This window comes from Betta splendens, chromosome 4 (genome assembly GCF_900634795.4).
Source record: "Betta splendens chromosome 4, fBetSpl5.4, whole genome shotgun sequence".
In the NCBI taxonomy this organism is placed as follows: domain Eukaryota; kingdom Metazoa; phylum Chordata; class Actinopteri; order Anabantiformes; family Osphronemidae; genus Betta; species Betta splendens.
In genome coordinates, this window is record NC_040884.2 from 24,792,978 (window position 1) to 24,808,330 (window position 15,353).

At 42.8% G+C, this 15,353-nt stretch overlaps 1 protein-coding gene across 2 annotated transcripts in view; it reads left to right on the forward strand.

Annotated features, from left to right (window-relative positions):
- Positions 1–6: 6 nt before the first annotated feature.
- Positions 7–15,353, forward strand: part of notch2 (notch receptor 2) — a 32,871-nt gene continuing 17,524 nt past the window's right edge. For both annotated transcript variants that reach the window (XM_029145652.3, XM_029145653.3), the window contains exons 1-2: positions 7–330; positions 7,912–7,993. In XM_029145652.3, coding sequence (XP_029001485.1) covers positions 258–330; positions 7,912–7,993 — 155 coding nt within the window. In that variant the 5' untranslated portion in view covers positions 7–257. The remainder of the gene's footprint in view (positions 331–7,911; positions 7,994–15,353) is intronic.

Genomic DNA, 15,353 nt, shown 5'->3' on the forward strand with positions numbered 1-15,353 from the left:
GAGTGGGGAGCGCGCACAGGGGGAAGACTTATCGGTGCCGTGTGTGACGAGTACAGCTTAAGTTTACGCGTATTGAGAGCATTTTTAACGTAAACCAGACGCTAAAAATCAACGAAATGTTGTAATTTGCTCATAGAAGTAGTTTCATTCTGTTGTTCGCGTGCGAGGCATATACAGCGAGACTTTCTGTGAACTAACCGTCCTGGGAGACAGCTCAACTTTGGGCTGACGGACCCTATGTGGATTTTACAGAAAATATGGAGCAGATCCCCGGTGTCTTCTCGGGAGCGTTGCTAGTTCTGTTCTTCGGCTTCATCCGGCTGTCTTCAGGTAGGTGTTTTTTTACCAGTCGATCATTTGCCATGATCACGTTTTGCTGCCTCTGCATCTGCGGGACGCGGGGCGGACGTAGCATCTCTGACTAACGCGACGCTGCGTTTACACTTGTGTCTCGAGCTGGCGTCAGACACCGCAGGCCTTTAAAAACAGAGCATTCACGAAAAATATCGTACAGGCAGTGTTTAATCATACGCTAAGATTGATTTAGGACTCCGTGTGTGGCCTTTTAGCCAAGACATCAACTAAGTAAAATCTCAACCTTTCACCACAACGTCCCCACGCGTTCATATTGTTCCGCTAATTAAATTCACCTTTAGTTATTCCAGCTTTCATTGCTCAACCCCGATCGTCCTAAAAGTCGTAAAAGTGTCTCGCTTCTTGCATAATTTTATTAAGTGCACATTTACAACAAATGGCGCCGAAGCCCACGTTTAACACACAAACAGTGAGGATCTGACTGAACTGTGTCGCTGTGGCCCAGCGGCGCTGATGGCTGCACCGCTGCCCAGATGTTGAGGAGGGAGGGAGAGAATTCAAGATGGACACTTCGCCATGCTTACGCTGCCTTTCTAAATTAAGATCTTCCACGGGGATGTAGCAGGCGATAAAGTGACGGTTCTTTGGTGAATATAACTATTTAAACTCAAAAAACTAGCTGACCCTCTGTTTCTTGGCGTCACTTGTAAAACAAGCACACTGTAATTTTTTTGTAAATGTAAAATGAAAAAAAGCATTGTCGATTGAAAAATCACCATGTGCTTAAAATGTTCATCATGTCATCAGATATAGGTTTAATTGATTAAATTACTAAAAGCGCCCATGTTTTACACATAATTTCCACCAGTGCCTCACCATAAGGGGAGAACTGGTTAGGCATCTGCCTTCAATTAGGCACTAATTAGAGTCATTATGGTGATTACAGGTCAATAGCAGGCCATTAAAAACAATTTTAGGTCATGGACCATCTCACAGTGGACAGGGCATAACTGAGAAGAGTGAAAACGTGTCTTTTTACAAAAGCTTTGAAGTGGCTCGGTGTACTGTGGCTCACACTATCAGATGGCACCTAAAACAGAAGATGGGAGCCGACTGAAGCTGTAGGAAGTCCCAGACTGTGTGTGGCATGTTGTTCCTTTCCCAAACAGGATCATTTGTCTATTTGTTTGTTTTCTAGTGCTAAGGTTTTGCTTAAAATGCAACCAGTTTTTAATGGCTGTGGTCCACCAGGAAAAAAAGAAGTGCCACAAAGGAAGAAAAGACAATGTAAATGTGCTGCAGGCAGTGCAGTGAGAACCAGTGGAATGTTGTTGGTGTTTGACATTCCTCCCTCCCTCCCTCGCTGTTCAGCCGCTCTTTCTCACACAGGCTGTACACCTTGATTCCCATTTGCGTCCCCTCACTGTACTCCTCTTCTGCTTCCTGCTAAGCGGTGAGCTTATCCCTAGGGCTGTGTGGTGCACTGCATCGCACGGGGAGCAACTGGGATCACTGCTCCCAGTTATGCATGGCTCATGGTTTTCCATATGCCAGGATAGTCTGCTCCCGACTTGAGGTCCACCAATCCTCCAGTAATCACTACATCACCATATCTGCACTTTCTTTTTCCCTTGTGCTACTAAACTCTGAGTGCAAAAAGGTGGTTTGCAACACATGCCAGAAGGTACGCTGGCATTTCTTTTCTTCTCTTTCTGTGGTTTGATTTTCTTGTTGAACTGTACATGACAAGTAGCGACAATGTGCTAGTGAGCAAATATTTACAGGTTGTTAGCCTGTAAGTAAGAGCAGAACTCACCGGTGATACTGTGCTGCAGCCCAGTGTTGTAGCTGAGTCTAATGGGATTCTTGAGGAGGCGTAGGTGCCATTCTTATGGCACACGACTCACTGGTTCCCCCGTGCTTTGGGCATGTGGATGGTTCCATATCTTTAGCCCACTGAAACTGCACACAAGTGATGTGTGTGTGTGTATTTATGCGCGTGTGTATGCATGGCGTTGTGGATAAAACTGACAAAGGCCAGCGATTGTGCCGCCCATGGTTTACTTGCATCTGACCCAAGTCGGTGTGAAATGTGATTTATCTGGGCCGTGCTTCACCCCGTGCTCTAGAAACAAAGATCTTTATTGAGTGGCATATAAAATTGCATTATTTATTGATTGCCATGTTTTATTTAGAGCTTTCCTATTTATGTGGCTTATATGACATCTGATCTGTGATGCCCTCCAAGTTTTCTTTTTTTTCTTCTCATCTGCTGACTGCAGCCTTAGTACATTTTAGCATTTCTGTAGTGTCTTAGTTCTAGGTCAGGTTCAATCCAGTCAGGCTTTTACTCCACCCTTCTGATTAGTAGTGTAGCCAAAAGGCTTCCACATGTGTTTTGGTCCCATGCTTGCCACTTGTAGTACTAGAGAGTTGTAAATAATGTGTTGAAGTGTATGAATCAGTGGGTAAAGGCTTGTAGGACTGCGCACCAGATGTACTGTATCTCTAGGCACACAGTCTGTGAAACCGTAGCCATGTCAACTTAGAATAGATCCAAACCCACTGAACCGTTGTGATCAAGGTCTTAAAGTTGAAATGTGGCAAGGTGACAGTCACGGTTATGGACCTTTAACTGCTTTGCAATTCTAAAACCTGTCCGCTTGACCTGTTCATGCCCAGTGCCTTTGGTCCTCACGCATAAATTAAATAGGAGTCCAAATGTGAATGAAGCTAGGTGCATGCCCTGTGTGAACCACATGCACTGTTACTAGAGGAGGCAGTGTGTGACTGTGAAGGTCGTGGGGATTACACAGCGTTGTGTCTGCACTGTTGAACAGGTTAGCAAATTAACGGGGTCTTACTGTGGGCTGCATTCCTTGGCTCACGCAGGCCCGTAATCCTGGAGACAGGCAGGCAGGGCGCATCGAGTAATGAACCAGGCAGGGAGCACCGGCTGGGACAAGGAGGGAAATGCATGAAAGGATCAGGCAGTGTTAATTTAAGACCTATTGAAAAACATATAATCTGTTGGATGGTAATTAACGAGGCTGCTTTTTAGATTTAGATACATCAAAATAGAATATTAACGTATGTAAATGTATTTATAGTCACACTTATTCATTGTGTAGTAATAGCAGCAGGCCACAATGTACCTACGTGTGCAAAACAACCTTAAGAAGTCTGCACAGATTTATCAACTTAAAAAAGTTTGGATTTGAATAAGCTGGGGAAAGTCCCTGCAGTTGCCTTGTCTGGTCTTTCTCCCTGTGCCTTTCTCAGGCCAACACACACACACTCACATGCACCACAGTCGAGCCAGAAAGCCAGCAGTCCATTCTGCTGTCCCGCTGTACCAAAACAGCTCAGCGCTGCTTGATGCACTCAGCTTCAGACCGGACTCTCCCAGCTTTTCCCAGAAACCATGAGGTGAGCGTGTCAGCTGGGCTGTCAGGAGTGTAATTACGCTCAGATTCAAGGGCCTATTGGTAATGAATCCAGTTTAATGATGCAGACACAGTTGCATTTAATCAGTCCTCAGACAACTCTAACAGGCGTGCGCTTTTGCCGTTTCTGCTGATCTTCCTGCTCTTCTCTGCGACGCACCACCCTCTAACTGAGGCTGACCTGGAAGACTAAATCCTAAAAGCCTGAGCTTGGTTTGTGTGCCTCATTCCTGCGCTGTTTGTGTGGGCCAGTAAAGCTTCCCTCAGGGTAGTGGCAGTATTTTATTGCAGGTTACCATGGGGACAGTTTGGCTTGCTGGATATGGAGGGTTGTGGAGCAATTCCAGGATATGGGGTTACTTCCTCACTCAGCGCGAACAACTTCCTGCCCTGCGCTGTATGGATTTGTGCCAGGGCTCAGGGACACCCATTCGTGTGTAGCCTTTGTCTGTAGCTTCATAATTACTTCCCCATCTCAATCCACAGCTATTAGCTCAAAGCCTGTCTCCCTCCCTCACTCCTCGTTTTTTTCCTCTCATGACATGCCTGGATCCCTCTAGAGACCCGCTGGTGTGTCGGCGACAAAGCACTGGCGAGTGCTGAGGGAGTGTGCCGTGTAATGTCAGCTGAGCACAAACAATGAGACTCATGGGCTGTGATTTGGACTTAATGAGCTTTAAACCAGTCGTTTGTGAACATTTGTTATTATTACATATAATGAAATCACAACATAAAGAGATTGCTCTTAAATGTACCATTAAAGCAGACATTCCTGAGGTTGGAAGGTGGGTCCTTGATCAGCCATAATAACCATATCTGCTGACAGCTGACAGTTCTGGTCTGTGTCGTGGAGCATTGCATAATGTGGGGGCCTTCCAGATTTCCAGTACTTTACACTTTACACTAAATAGCTCATGACTAGTTCTGCTGATGCAAGCCAGCTCTTTCGCCACCAGTGACATGCTTGCCTTTTCTCAATACTGGAAGCCAAAACTTCTCTTGCAATATTGAGCTGGACATTGTTAGCTTCATGTCACATGATCAATACCTGATTGTTGGCCAATTCAAGCCAGGCTAAGCAAACAAGCCACAGGTTTTATGCATTTGTTCGTATTTTTAAAAAAATATAAAAATCTACTTTTTACACCCCAAAGATTGGCATCATGTATTTAGTCTCATCCTGAAGTTTTGTCTGAATTCACATTGATGCTTTTTTAGCCAGTGTGTCGCTAGAGAGTGGGGTGAACTAAGAGACAATGTCTGGAGTCAAATGTTATGGTTGAGTACTGTACACTCGACCTTGCCCAGCTATTTTTATTCTTTGGGGCTTTTTAGTGAAACACACAAGGCATTATTGCAACAAGCTGAAGCAGAGTACCATGACATCAGGTTCCTGTTGAAAGTATGTTTCCATTCCCTTTCATCTGTTAAATTAGCTCTTTTTTGTTTTGCTGACATTTTGCCATCTTTAGTTTTTTTTTCACAGCAGGTGGAAGGAAACTTTACCTCAGCCTGGAAGACCTCTTTCATTTCTCTAGACAGCGACACCGTGGCTTTCCTTTGTTACATCTACATAGTGAAACTCACAGTAGAAGGTGGTCATTTTATTCACATGACATGGTGTCTCATAAATGTTTCAAAGGTTTTTGTTAATTTCTATGAATTTGACTTTTTTTTAAACTGGCGTAATGGCTACGATACGAGTTCTACGAACAGAGATCACACCCCCTTCTTCTGATACCTATTTTTCTACTTAAACTGCTTTTTCGTTGTCAACTAATACACAAAGACAGGCACAGCAGAGCTGCGAAGTATTTAGTGGGAAAAGTCATAAAGATGTTTGACTGTGATTGTTTCTAACATTTAGCATGTTTCCTCTGTGCTAACACTGTCTAGTTTTAGTGTTGACTCTCTTGTCAATCTTTTCTTATCAGGGCTTCCATTCCTGGGAAACTGTTCTTTGAGTGATTCATTGATAGTGAAGTGTGAGAACAGCTTGGTAGAGAGGATGTGGGCTTGTCTAACGATACATTGATCAGTTATTTGAATGCTTTTGAAACATTTGAAACATTTTGTTCAATTTCTGTGCAGTGCTTATCCTGTTGTCATGCTTTTAGTCAGGGAACAGGTGACCTCATTAGTATGGAGTAATGTGTTTGTGTGTGTGTGTTTCCGATTTGGTAGGATCACTGAATCTAGCATTTCGAAAGCATGCATGGGAAACTGGTCTGTACTCTCTAGCTTCCATTATTTCACTCACTCTGTTTTACACATTACCGATCTTTTCTGGCCTCCGCCAGTCATTTTTTTCACTCTGTTCTTTACTTTATGCTAATGCATTCATATCCAACGTATCTCATGATGATGAACACTTTTACTGTGCAGCAATCAATAAAATAATTATTATATAAATATAAATATATCAAAATAATTACGGGAAATAATAAATAATGGAAATAATTACAGTAAAAGTTCCATTGCATTCTAGGCTTAAGAGCAAATGTGTGGATCTTTTGGTGTGCATAATTTACATGTGCTGACTTGTAGCGTGGCCCATGCCTTCTGCACAAGTGACATACTGTACAGGCCCGAAATAGCAGATTCTCTTGTATCACAGCAGCAGTTTGATATCAACTAGCATGTTAGTACAGTGGGTGTTTGAGCAATGCATGCAGAGAATGGGAATGTGTGCGTGTTTGTTGGATTATGGATTTCACAGTGGCTTATGTATGGTATCCCCATGTCTAATGTGCTATGTCTGTCAGCGTAACTCTATGGCAGTAGTCTGCTTTCACAAGGAGATCAGGCCAGGTCCAGCGGCTGAAGGTTGAATGCTCAATAGTTAAGATATTATTAGCACATTTGTTCAGTTTTATATAACACAAGTAATCATACAAAGTAAGACTAACACTATTTACTGTCACAAAGTCTCTTCATCTTGGATGACACTTTGATTAATCTAGGCACAGGAAGTAACACCACTGCTGAGCACACTTCCTGTATGTGATGACTACTGTGTAAAGACATTGTTAGTGTTTCTTTGAAATCAGCTGACCTACTCTCAGTTTTGTAAAACTTGTCTGTTTTTCTTTTTTGATATATCAAATAACCACTTTTAACACGTGAGACTACAAATAAAATAAAATGGTAATATAATAGGATTTATTTAACCAGTGTTAGGGTTTATTGTAGTTTTGTTTAATTTATCACAGAGCTTTAACAGTGGCGTCCTTATAAGCCTGCTGTCTCACATTGTTTAATAAAGACTGCGAACACCACACTTCTGTTGGGCATATTGGGCTGACATGGTGTGCGTGAAGTCCACTTGAGCTATGTGTCTCAAAGTGCACAATGGCTGATGTGTCTCACTGGTCGGTGCATAGATGTGCTTTGTTGTCTTCATTCAGGCTTGTGTCTGTCTGCGTGCCCTTTCCACTTCCCAGTGACTACAGGCTTGCATAGTTGTCTAGATAGGTAACAAGACATCTGTATGAGTTCTTTTTAAGGATGAGGAGAAACTACTATGTTGGGCATTTTAAAGGGTTGTCAGTGTGGCGTGGGTGGCAATCAAATTCAAGTTTTTAAGCACATACAATATCATAAATGTTTGCATTTCATTTTAGTTGAGCCTTTTTGGTGGGTTAGACGTTGCTTTATATACTGTAGTTCCTGTGTTAACAACTATAAATTATAAAGCAGCAAGATTATGCAAATATGATTGAGGTAAAACGTTACTTACTTGTTTAATAAAGACATTTATTTGATGCTCTTTATCACTGCATACAGGCAGCAATCTAAATACCTAAGTCATTCATATTTAGCAGAAACTTCTTCAATTTAATTACTGTATGAATAGCTTCTTACTAGTGCTGCCCCTGTATCAAAACATGTGAGAAACTTTCTCCAAATTTAAGATGCTTATCTTGGATTGCTCACTGCCAGAGGACATCATCTCTGTGGGTCTTTGTCCATACACACTAAATCAAAACCAAGCCAATGCTGTGAAAGATATCTTTCTTGAAGATACTACTACTCACTATTGTAAATATTTGTGTGTTATGTGAAGGAAAGCTTTTAAAATGTATGTGAGCATATATATGTTCTTGTGTAAAAAAACAATAGTCTCTAACGTGTTTTTTGTGTCTTGCAGCTCTGCAATGTATGAACGATAAAGCACCTTGTGTGAACAACGCTACATGTCTGACATTTGCCAATGGCACAGAATACTGCAGGTAAGATTGATTTGTCGGCTTTGCGATCAAACACACAAGCTCATACTGTATGTTTTACCTCATGCTGTCAGCCTGACCCTGGAACAACATCGCAAACCCAGCATTGAGTAGACCATATAAATAAGCTGGTGGATGTAGGAGCCAGGGCAGATATCGGGTTTTTAGATCAAGCCCAGCCCGTCCACGGGACCATGAGGTTTTAGTCAGTAACGACAGAGGAATAAAAGACGGCTCTGTCTGCCAAAGTACACCAGCACTGGGAACAATACCAATACATGCATTTCCACCTCCAAGATCTTATTTAGAACATTTCAGGGGTTTAGTTACTTACTCTCCTGTTGCTGTGAATTGATCTCTTGCTTTCTACATTGCCAACGCATTTCACTGTCTAACTAAATTGTTTTTGACACTTTTATTCAACTTTTATTTTCATTAAACAGGAAAGGGTAACTGATGACAAAAATGAATCCAAGTGTTGTTAAAATGAAAGGTATTAATTATCACCACAGGTTGTTGTGGGCCTGTGTGGCCTGGCACATGTCACATTACAATATATTACTATATTATGACATGCAAATTTGTTTGTTCTGTTCCTGGTGGGAAAATGAGAGCATTAGGGGAACACACATCAGAGTAAAGGAGAGCCTAGGCCTCTGTGATCTATGCTTTCCACTTTCTGACAGCTTCGCCTAGTTTGTAATTAAGACTGAGCTATCTTTATAATTGTGTTGCCACTCCCGAGCCAAACTCTCAACAAACGGCACACATAGCTAGTTCGTGAAGCAGATCATATTTCTTCTGATGTGGTGTGAATTATACAGTGCATCTTTTCCCAGAACTTTTGGAATTTCAACACTCTTGCTACAGGAATGAGAAAGAATCGTCCGCTAATCATTCCCTAATCAGTGTTTGACATTCCCCCTCTGTGAAGGCCACTGAGTACTGCAGGTGCAAAGAGGCTCACTATCTTTGCTTGTGTGCACAGGTTTATGAATCTTTTTTGGGTGTTTTGTGATGATGAGACACAGGAACAATCTTTACGCAGTCAGCCAATGTACGGACCAGTTAAGTGAGACTAGCATGGGTGTGGTCCCATTGCATTTAATATGTGATGCTGGTGATGTAATAAAATGCAGACAAAGATGCCCAGTTCCAAGATATCGGAGCAGAGGCAGTTTTTTCTCAGTATTTCAGATGTTTCTCAGGGAAACACAACATGGTTGTCTTTTTTTAAAGGTCATTTAGAAAAAATTTTCAGAATAACATTAAACCCCACATTCTTAGTATTTTTCCATTCCTGATCATTGATACTCTGAGAAGGAAACAGTAGAGGACACACACACACACACACACACACACACACACACACACACACACACACACACACACACACACACAAAATCTCTCAGTGTACAGTCAGCTGACGAAGAGCAGGCCTACTGTTAGACTGATTAAGTACTCAGTCCATTTTTTTCCACTGTCCACATGTGAACACAAGCACAGCCCCTCGCCTCTGTCTGCTACCATGTGCACTGTGCTGCTGGTCAAAAGGCTTATTGTGACAAAATCCAATTATGTGTTTGTTCGTCTTCTCAGTGTATTAAAGGCAGCTGGTCGTAAGTAAACAGTTTCTGTGGCCTTTTGGCTGGGACCGGCCTAATTATATGACCTGGATAGTGTCTGGCTCAGACTGAGAGTATTGATAAAATTAAACAGTTAATTTAACAGGTTTACTCTGTTAGTAAGAGGGCAACTCTGGTCACCGTTTTGTCTGTTGCTTAATACAATCAAGGCTTTTCCGGTTTATGGTTTCCCTGCCTGTTTTTAATTATGCAAGTGAGAGTATCATGTTAATCATTGTAACAGCAGAAGAAGAATGTTAACTGCATTCTTACAGGTGAGAGGAGGACAGGTTTGTTTGATATGAGTAATGAAACAGCCCCACTGCTGAGACCAGGCCCTGTTTTGATTGGCAGCCGAATGGGCCTTAATGCATAGTGTCACTTGCCTCCAGTGCCTCGTATGATTAAGTCCTCACACAAACTGGTAACTACTGTATAATAGAGAACTGCTACTTCTTCAACTTTGTGTTCGGTTCTTTTTTCTTGCTTAACAGACAGAGAGAGAGAGAGAGAGAGAAAAAGAAGGGAAACTCGCACAAGTAGAAAATGACATTTGTGGCAGATAAATGTTCAGAACTTTGGCACAAAACAAAGCATTTCTGCTCCAAGAACAAAACATGTGCCCAGGTGTCTCATTTTGAACTTGAAGAATGCTGTGACAGAGCTGAAGTGCATGGGAGAGGTCGACTGGCTGCCTTTTAGGGCAGGGTGCAAAGAAGCTGTCTAACCGGTGACACTGCACGCTGTAAGCTTTGGGCGTGAGACCAAGGTGTGCTGCAGCGCGCATTCATTCATGTCACTAAGTTTTACACTGCTTTCTGCTTACATCATTGATGCAGAGAGACATGGACATCTTGTAAGGCGTTGGTGTTGTTTGTAGCCCAGAGGATTTCAGATCATCAAGTGTGAACCCAAGTAACACCTGAGCTATAGCTAATGTAAGACTGTCCACAATACAGTGTCAAAATAACATGCCCACCTTGGATCCTTGAGTCATGAACAATTTAATTGAACTTTTTTGACTATCAACAAAACAATGAATTAAGTCACTGAACATCTTTTAAACTGAAGAGAGTCTGTTCTACTGTAACCCTGACCTCAACAGGAAGGACAACAGTTGTCTCTCCTGTTTCATCTCTGAGGAATCAATGTGTCATTATGGCCTTCTTACAGACTTTATTGTATTAACTTCATTAACTTTAGCTTACTTTAGCTTAATATATTCAGCCTTATTTTCAGTTTAAGCATTTTAATTAATTAAATTGACTTTGTCTCACGCTGTTTATGGTAATTTTTAGGCTATAGGGCTCAATAGAGCTGAATTTAAGGCACACTCATTAGATTTTATTTTAAAAAGGTTTTACTCCATACTTGGGCCGCCGCACCGGTCTTCCTTTCGCTGTTTTGCTACCAAAGTTTGTGCCCTGATGTACAGTCCTTTTCGTCCCGACTTATTTTAGGTGCCGATTGTTTTGGCTTTTGTTAATAAGCGCAGCAACTCCCGCGCAGTTTGTGTGGAATGTCCTCACGAGCCACCGATTTAAGGCAGAAAAAAGAATCCGCTCCGTCGGCTCTGTCCAACAGATGCGGTCAGCAAGTCAATTACATATGAGTACATGCTTAAAAAAGAAAGGAGCTGTACCGTAACACTGGTAGCCAGAGCACACTGAAGATTCCCCACGCTGCCACATACTGTAGCAATCATACAAGCCTCAACAGCTTTCAGTCGGATCTGCACAGTGTAAACATCTTGGCCATGTTGTGACATGAAGCTTGTAAGCCGGTAAAAGTCCACAAATTAGCTGCATCGTTGTTTAAGGTTTAAGGTTCAAAGTGCTGGAAAAAAGTAGCGACTTATAGTCCAGAAATTACGGTACTGTTTGACACAATAACATGAAGGGTTTGTTGGTGGAGATTCTCAGTCGTCCAGGTGAGGTTGTTTGAAACTTGAGTCCGAACTTCAAAACATTTCGATGTCATCAGTCAGATGACGCTACTCGTATAGGTGGTATTTAAAATTTTTTTAAAAGAAATGATAATAGTGAGTAAAAGGTGAAAGCTTCCAAAGGACATGCTTATAGTTTTAGCTTCTGTATGCTGTGTAAAATCTATTTTTCTCTGGGACAAACCCTCCTGTCAAGTCATGGTGTGAACTGATTAACTCCCCGCCCCCTCAGTGCCTCTTTTTTTACTATTTTCTCTTGCAGTCACTGTCATGTACTTTCATTATTATTAAAAAAACTTTCTATAGAGTGAGAAGACAGAGTTACTGTGTTGTGCAGACCTGCTGCCCGTTTGATCTGACAGGTAGAATTTGCCTGCTGGGCAGACAGAGGAAGGGAGTGGGCCAAAGAAAAGAGGATGTCTCTTTACAGGTAATTTGAGGAGGAATAGCTTCGAGGACAACTTCTTACTAATGATGAGAGAGATGTCCTGAGGTGGGAGGGGGGGCGAGGGAGAAGCAGAGCGGAGAGACGAGTGTAATTTCCCTCTTTCTACGCCTCCTTCATCAAACTGTCACTCACTCATCCGTGCCTCCGTCCCTCCCACTGCTTCAGGGGCTCAGATGCCTCTGGACACAAGTCACCTGGCCCGTTACACTTTCTCCCACACTCCAGACTTTATTAGTGTTATTGTTGCGCTTGCTGTGTCCCCCATTCGTTTCGGTGGGTAAGACATTTTGCTCCAGCTGTTGTTGTCCTTCCTTGTTACCCCACATAAATCTCTGGTGTTGTTTGCACGCCCGCCAAACATTTCACCTTTAGGACAAAGGCAATTGGACTAGACTAGACACAGGGAGGAGAAACCACACAAGAAAGAATGGAGGGAAAGTCTTTTGACTAATCACTCCTCCTTACTACTTATTACCGCCATAGTTGACACAGCATCCACTCCACCAGGCACACACGCTTTTTAACTGGGTTAGGCACATGATCCAAACTAAAGTCAATAAAACCCTTCAGCAAGATACTGTAACCCACGTCTGTGATTGTCCGCTCCCCAAAGCAATATCTCCCTCCCACAGCCCAGCTAACAGCTCTGTAGATGTGGTTGAGTCTGGAACCACAATGATAAGGGCTTCTTTGTGTGTGCACATGTACTGTGTGTGTGTTTGGGTTTGTGAGTCTCTGGAAAGTCACGGGCACCTTGAGAGAAGTTCACACGGTGGTAGCACAGAGAGGAGGCTTTTTAAATATGCTAGAAGTGTTTATACAGATTTGACTGATTGTGATTTAAGGGGACAAGGGATGAGACAAATTACAGCTGTTTATCAGTGCCAGGCTGATAATAATTTTTTTTCTTTTTTAAAATTAACTTAATCAAAATGAATATAAATGTCAAACACAAAATTAGTTTTGGACGAAAATGGCCTCCCAGATTCATCGCTAATACCAACACACCCGAGAAAGAAGAAGCCTTACAAAACAATGGGGAATGTGGCAACCAGACTTTAAACCCACATTCAGTGAGGTGACAAGTAGCTCACTGTCACACACAAATGATGACACCACAAGGTTGACCTTACCTCAGTTTTGTCATAACGTCACTCACACTATGCATTTTGATGTAAAAGTGCTAGATTTGGGTTTTCAGTAAAATATTAGCTAATTACTTGCTATTAAGATGATAAACAAATAAAAAAAAATAAGGCGAGATGAAGGTAAAGCCATTGAATGTGGAGTTTTTAAACCTGTAGTGACTTACTTAGACACTATATATTGTTTTTTATCATAAAAGTCTGAGTGGGAACATATGTAGCATATAACTGGATGTGGAGCTTTTGCAGGCAAACAGACCTATTGTTGGGGATTTCACTTGAAACCACCACGCAAGCAGGATAATGACAGAACATTGCTGAGACACAGGAAAAAGGAGCAAAAGGGTCCCGTGCTGTGTACCACAGCCACTGACACGAGTCTTTTTGAACGTGTTTCTAAACACAGCCTGAGATTTGACCACATGGCTCTAGTCTGGGCTCCACCCTGCCTCGCTCGCGCTCCTTTATTCTTTCTCCACTCGAGTCTGGCTGCTCCCTCCCCTGTCTATACGTCTGGCTCTTTTTTTTTTTTTGTTGTTCGCGTCTGTGATTTTTTTTTTCCACCTTGTTGCGCTGGCTTCACCTCATCTACCTTCCTCTTTTATGTTTGCTTTCATTTTTTTGTTTGTGTGCAACTGTGACGTGACTGAGCGCCTCCAACTCTGTGATGTTATTTTTGCTGCCTCTGCTTTTCTCAGTTGCAGTGAGAAAAAGCACGAATAGTATGCACAAGTGACAGAGTTAATTATTGTTAAGTGCCTTGTTCTTGTATATTTCTGCCTTTCTGTGTGCAGTAGTGGCAGTAGGCTGGGTAGATACAGACAGACCCCTAACAAACACTACTAATAAACATTCAGTCCTGGGATTTCCTCTAAAATGCTTTGCTGTTCTTCCTTTCTGTGTCACTTTTAAGTCTCTCATCACAATCAGCCTGTGGGCTCACGTTGTGATTGTGATTTTGCATACATTGATTATACAGTTATATTTAAAACATTTGTGAACTATTATTATGATTTTTGCCACATTCCGTCCAGCAACACTGATTGTTAAACTTCTTCAGCTTTCTCCCCACTATTTGGTAGGCCTAGGATTTCTGACTTCCTCATTCATTTCTAGCAATAAGCTAGCAGTACAGCCGTGCACAGAAGCAACAACAAAGAGACGACCGCATCCTACACTTGACTCATGCATGCACATGCAGGACTACTGAACAATGAATAGGCCACCTATACTCCAGTCAGTCCAAGGAATGATCCAGGGATTGAAACGTGAGATGGTTTGTGCTTTCTCTCCTTTTCTCACACACTTCTTTCCAATGGCCGCAGGGGGAGTCCATGGCTGAGGTGTTAACTGTTACTGAGACTAGAATAGTGACTGGAGGAGGAGGTGCTGGTGAAGTTTGGCAGCGGAAGGTGGAGAGTATTAACTCAAAAGAAAAGGGGAACGAGTGATTGGTGGGAGAATGAGGATTGGGGGGAGCCCAGGAATCATAACGTAAGAAGGTGGAGGACATTACATGAGTGAGTGAGAATGAACTCTGCCCTCATTGCTCATTGAATCCCCCTCAGCCAGCCAGGGCCGGCAGAGGTCGGCATGAGGTAGAGGAGGAGGAGGAGGAGGAGGCAGTAAATGAAAAAGGGGTGCAGAAAGGGGAGTACGGGGGTGTGAGTGAAATGGGGCCACTAATGTGAACCAGCTGTGGAAACCTGACACCTCGAGAGTGGGTTAGAAATGAGAGGTGGAGGAGTGAGAAAAGAGGGAGAGAGGGCTGTAGGAAACTGCACAGAGTACGAGAAGGATGGAGAAAGGAGGAGGAGGAGGGGAAACGGCCAAAGACAAAGGATCCCATAGATGAGGCGGCGGCGAAAACCCTGTCTGCTGCGTTGTTCACGAAAGTACAGCTGACTGTGTGCAAAGGTGTCAGCGAGCGCCCATCTGTGTGCAAATTCTAGCTTGTGTCCTGTGGTATGTATGAAAATTCGTCAGAAGGCTCACAATGTTTCCTGTGTCAGAGTAGTGTGTCACTTGTTGGCGTCTCTCTTCCTCAGTCAGCCACCACTCCCTGACAATAATGTGAATCATGCTCAACCCTGTCCGTTCGCCGCAGGCTCTAGGAGCCATTCAGCTACGGGCTAATAATGAGCTCCCTATCTGGCAGAGAAACCTGAAGGACGGGTTGTATGGCGGCATGCGGTCCTGT